At 31.2% G+C, this 5,706-nt stretch overlaps 1 protein-coding gene across 1 annotated transcript in view; it reads right to left on the minus strand.

Annotated features, from left to right (window-relative positions):
* LOC116032239 (serine carboxypeptidase-like 13) overlaps positions 1 to 5,239 on the minus strand; it is a 9,456-nt gene extending 4,217 nt beyond the window's left edge. The window contains exons 1-7 of the mRNA XM_031274728.1: positions 5,094 to 5,239; positions 4,218 to 4,366; positions 3,301 to 3,377; positions 3,041 to 3,163; positions 2,391 to 2,493; positions 989 to 1,026; positions 446 to 547 (exon numbers count right to left, since the gene is read on the minus strand). Of these exons, the coding sequence (XP_031130588.1) occupies positions 446 to 547; positions 989 to 1,026; positions 2,391 to 2,493; positions 3,041 to 3,163; positions 3,301 to 3,377; positions 4,218 to 4,366; positions 5,094 to 5,239 (738 nt within the window). The remainder of the gene's footprint in view (positions 1 to 445; positions 548 to 988; positions 1,027 to 2,390; positions 2,494 to 3,040; positions 3,164 to 3,300; positions 3,378 to 4,217; positions 4,367 to 5,093) is intronic.
* Positions 5,240 to 5,706: the final 467 nt, after the last annotated feature.

Consider the following 5,706-nt stretch of genomic DNA (forward strand, 5'->3'; position numbering starts at 1 on the left):
ATATATATATATATATATATATATATATATATATATATATATATATATATATATATATATATATATTTCTATGAGAAACCACCCTCCATGAGTTCATAAGAACCAATCTAGTGTATTAATAAAACAGATCTATAAATGAGACCAACTGGGGTCCAAAACTCGCATGTTTATATACAACATATGTTTGGTACAATTGGGCGATTTAAAATTCGTGTGTGTGCGTTTTGTGTGTAACATAGGATGTGCACACAACACATGACCCATGCAAACGTGAAATTTGAATCTCTCCCCAACTCATCTCATTCATAGATCTAATTTTTAATGCATCAGATTGGTTTTCATGGACTCATGGAGAGAGTGGTCCTCATATAATCACTATCCTCAATATATATATATATATATATATATATATATATATATATAATTTGGTTGACTAGCATTGCACCTTGTATAGGTCATCCGAAATAAGACCCATCCCATGAGCATATGGGATTTGGTAGTTGAACTCTTCAATTACGACCGTCGCAGGGTTCCCCAAGAGATATCCCTGTGATTATCCACGTCATAACAAATCATATCAAGCATGTGGTATACAATAGAGAGATTAAATATAATATAGTATAGAACATGAAAATTTGTACATGAATGCACAAAACCAACTCTGTAGTTTATGTACATTCATGTAATAAATTATGTGCATTCATGTATGGTTCTCAAGGTCTCATGGGAGGAGTGATGATTTTCATTTGATCAATGACCAAAAAAAATAAGGGGAAAGGAGAAAACACATGATGTCCTTTTTGTAATTATTAAAAACATAATTACGAATTTTTCTCCTTATTTCATGAACAGTTGATTATTGCAGATGAACAAATGAGATTATTTTATATTTTTTACAAGAAGCATTGTTCTCACTTAAACATGCCACTATGTGTGTGCGCGCGTAAGGGTCTATGTAAGTAAAAGATACCATTAAAAATAAACAAACCTTTAGATTAATCCATGGTGTATCTCCAGCCTCGATTCCTTGATTGTCAAAAAATTAAATTAAATTAAATAGGTAAGATGCATTTTTGTGAAATTTAACGTGCATATAGATATATTGGAGACGTGTCCGGAGTGAATCGACTCGAGGAGGCAGGTCAAGTCAACCCAGGCTGACCCCGTAGTTAGCCTCGGGGGCCAAAAGCAGCCCTGTATCTGACCTTCGATGTCGACCCCGAGATCCCGAGGCCCCAAGGCCAGCCTAAGGTCAACCTCGGACGCCCAAAGCTAGCCTCAAGGCTGAACGTGAGCAAGCTAGCTGGGTAAAGGAGACCGTAACCGCTACACATTTCATGTGGGGCGGTTATGGCGAGGAGTTTAATATAAATTACTTTGTCTTATTATTACATAATAATCTTGTAATCTCCTTACAAACCATCTTAATAAAAGGCACATTGTCTTTCGAGACTTATATCTTATCTTTAGGTTTTTTCTTGTCTTTATATCTCATTTAAGTAATTAAATTTGGTTAATTCGAGGCCTCGAATTAATTAATTCCCATCACGTACTATAAAGATTTCTCTAAATCTTCATAAGAGTACCTAAAACCACAATTAAGACCAATACTCGACCATTTGTGATTATAATTCATAAATTTTACATAAAATTACAAAACCATATATATTAATTAGTAATTTTATGTGTTTATTTTAATTTTTCTTTAAAATAAGTTCAAAATAACATGTAAGGATTTTCTTCTTCTTTTTTTTTCTTTTAACTTTTTTTTTATTTGGGTTGGTCTTTAAAAACTGCTCGGTATTATTTCCATCATTTAAAAATATTTTTTAAACAAAATTGAGGAAATTGTTTAAAAGCAAATTTTTAAATTTTATTGTATATTTTCATACCGTATCTGTTATCTGCACTTCTATAAAACTACTAGCAATGTTTGACTTTTATTTGTGAGAATATCTTATTCAAAACTCTTTAATATGACATACACATACAAGATTGATCTCTGACCTTGTCGTTACCAATTACCTAAGTTATTGAGTTTTTAAAAAAAAAAAAATTTAAAAAACAAGTTTGAAACGAAGCTATACTTAAGTACACATATGTGTCACAAGTTATAATATTTATGTTATAGAAACTATAGTATCTAAGCATTTGAGCGCCTATAAGCCAATTGAGGCACACATCATAATTTACCTCATCTACCAGTCTTCAGGGCGAGAACAGGAAGCAACTCTTAAGTTTAGGGTTCAATCTTTTGATAAGACTTTATGAACGGTTATTTATCTTTACTATATATTGAAAAGAGAAAGTTATTTTCTTAAATCTTATTAGTATCAAAAAGCAATGACACTAAATAGAAAATGCAATATAATGATAGTGTAGGATTTTACCATCTGATAAAAATCGAGTAAGAATGGGAACTAATACGCCAGAATAGGACTCCCCACCAACATAAAGATCATTGGAGATGAAGTTAGGATGCTCTTTCAGCCACTACATAAAAAAATTTTGGATACATGAAATAAGATCATTAGTAGTTTTCAGTTTTCAATGACCTTTATCTCAAGTAAATAATAACTATAAATTAGGTAGCATAAACTCTTTTACAGCAAGCTTGGTTCAAAAAATATAGTAAGAATGAAATATAGTTTTTAAAATTATGTCAATTTTGTCATTTGGTCAATTATTTTATTCTCGTGGTTTGTATTCTGGAAAATGATATATTTTCCTTACAGGGAGAATAGAATCAATAGATAGTCCGAATGGGGTCCTTATATATTAGACTATTCATTAGTTCCCAAGTATAACTTATATTTGGTAATACCTAATTTATTCTTATGTATTTCTGTTATGTATTATAAATTTATTCAATAATAATAACAATTGTTGTTGTTGTTGCTATTGTTGTTGTTGTTGTTGTTGTTGTTGCTGTTGTTGCTGTTATTGTTGTTGTTGTTGTTGTTGTTGTTGTTGTTGTTGTTGTTGTTGTATGCATACATATATTAGTGTTAAGGATAATTTTATATCAAATGAAACATACCTTTTGAACAAATTGACATCCATCGAAACCAGTTTTTATATCGTTGGATTGGTTAGCCCTAGATGTTGTTGCATAAGAAAAGCCTGTCGCTGCGGGTAAATCTAAAAAGATGATATTTGCGACCTGTCATGTAATTTTAAATTATTTATTATTTAGAAATTGTAACATGTTGAATATTAAATGGAGCATTATACTACATTATGAATTTATCATATAAAATAAAAACTTTATTTCAAGAAAAAAAAAAAAAACTAGCTTACCTTGGTCCATCCATAGGTATTTAATGACAATGTAGGGAGGCTCCCATTGTATTCCACTTTATTAAATCGCAGTGGCCCTGTATAGTTTATCATTATGTGTTAATTATATTGTTAATTAATTATAATTTGAGCAGTGAATTTACTATGGCTGAGTTTGTCCCGAACAGAATACTTAATCAAGTGAGTAAAATATGATTATCTTATTTAACGGTTACAATACAAATTTATTATTATTTAACACCTTTATATAAAAATAAAGAAACATTTTGGGTCTAGTTTGGGGGAGACCCAACCTTGGGACCACCCTAACCCAAACTTTGGCAAATTCTAATATGTATGTCTCGATCTATAGATCCAATCTAGTTTTAAAATACTTAAAAAAAAATTACATATTTGAGTAGACTTTTTCGTAAATTAAATATTTGATCAATAAAATATTGTATGTGTTTATATATTAATAATGAAACACTCAAATTTGAGAAAAAAAAAAGTAATAATAATAAAAGAGAATGATTCCATAATAAATAAATAAAGAGTAATTAATTTACATTTATCCACATAATTTCACCTTCTTAAGTAAAAATATTTGATTTTTTTTAGTACTACCGACTCTGATACAATGTAATATCTGTTCATAGCTGCTTTCTCAACGTACTGAAGCACAAAGAGTCAACAGTTGCCTCCACTGAAGCTCGAACCCACTCCCATCATCCATGTGAGAGTGATGGATATTTGATTAGTTCATTTTATATTTGATAAATAAGTAAAAAAAAAAAATTATTGTTGGATGGAACTGATTAATTCATAGTAGCCAATGAAGAAAAAAAGAATCATTGTCACATCAGGAGGAACCGAACATAATAAGACTAAATAAAGAGAGAAAAAAACAGTATTCATAAAAAGATAAATAAGGTTACCATTGTCATATGTGATTGACCATAGACCAGAGCAACCTGGACCTCCAGTTAACCAAACAACAAGCGGATCTGTATTTGGATTTGACTCTGACTTAATAAAATAATAGAATAGTTGAACCTCTTCTCCTTTGTTGCCGACTCCAATATACCTATTATAAACACACATAATAAGGACATGGAAATATATATTTTTAAATAATACATTGTTTTTTTTTTTGGGTCTTCAAATTAAAAAGGTAAAATAAAACATACAAATTCATCAACAAAACATGAAAATACTCTTTTATATCTTTTTTACATATATTAGTTTTTTTTTTCTTCTTATTTTTTATTCCAATGTTCAAAAGTGAGGAGGAAAAGATGAATAGCATTTACTTATTACTAAAATATTTGAATATAATACTAGAGAATGAAAAATATGCAAACAAACATTATAATTAGAAGGGAAGATGGTCAAATAGGCCTCTGAACTTTACTCAAAAAGTTAATTAGCTTTTAAACTTTCAAAATTTTACAATTAAACCATAATCATGTTATTTTGAAGTATTGAAACCCAGACACCTATAAGTAAGGTCCTTGCCACTGCACTTTTCTTACACTTTTCAATAATTATCGCCGGTGACTAATGACGCGTTTGGAGGAGGAGACCAAATGGTCTGCCTTCTCCTTCGCCTGGAAAGGTGACCAGGTTGGTCGCCTTTTCCAAATGCGACCAGTCGGTGATTATGGCCAAAAATTGTTGAAAGGGTCCAACCAAAGAAAACCTAAGATGCATGCATGTTAAGTGCTAGACATTATGAATACTAGAATTCAACATACATAGTATATATAGAAGTGGAAAAAAAAAAATATTAAACGTTGGATCTGACGGCTCACCCGGTTTCAAGTTCAAAAGGAAGCGTCCCTTCATATCCCGGCAGATGTGTTACGGCGGAACCGGCGGCAACCACGGTGGCCGGAGAAAAACATAACTCTAATACAACTACAACAAACAACAACGTAGGTCCAAGGTATGCAGACATTTGCATCCTGCAGAAAGAACATGCAATAATGCAAGCTAAGACTTCTTGGTTTCACCATATAGTATATATATAGATAATTAATGCATATACATAGATGTCAATAAATAAAATGAAATAACTAATATAAAGAAATTCTTACGTATTGCTTTTATTGGCACAGACGATAGATTGGGAAGCCTAGCTAGGGGCTTCTAATTGCATGTGAGCTCACATATACATTCTATTTATAGATAGAAATAATGAAATGAAAGTCAAAATTACATGTTAACCCTTTTAAGTTCTATATTTATCAAATTAATCTACATGCATGTCAATAAAGTATTTAATTTACTAACCCAATAGGGTAGCTCAAGTGGCAAGTGAACTCTTTTTGTGGGGAGAAATTTTGGGAGAACCCGGGTTCAATTCCCACAAGTGACGATTCCCCTTGGGTCAGCTCCTGTGCCGACCCCGGACCAAAAAAAAAA

The sequence above is a fragment of the Ipomoea triloba genome, chromosome 10 (assembly GCF_003576645.1).
Source record: "Ipomoea triloba cultivar NCNSP0323 chromosome 10, ASM357664v1".
Classification (NCBI taxonomy): Eukaryota; Viridiplantae; Streptophyta; class Magnoliopsida; order Solanales; family Convolvulaceae; genus Ipomoea; species Ipomoea triloba.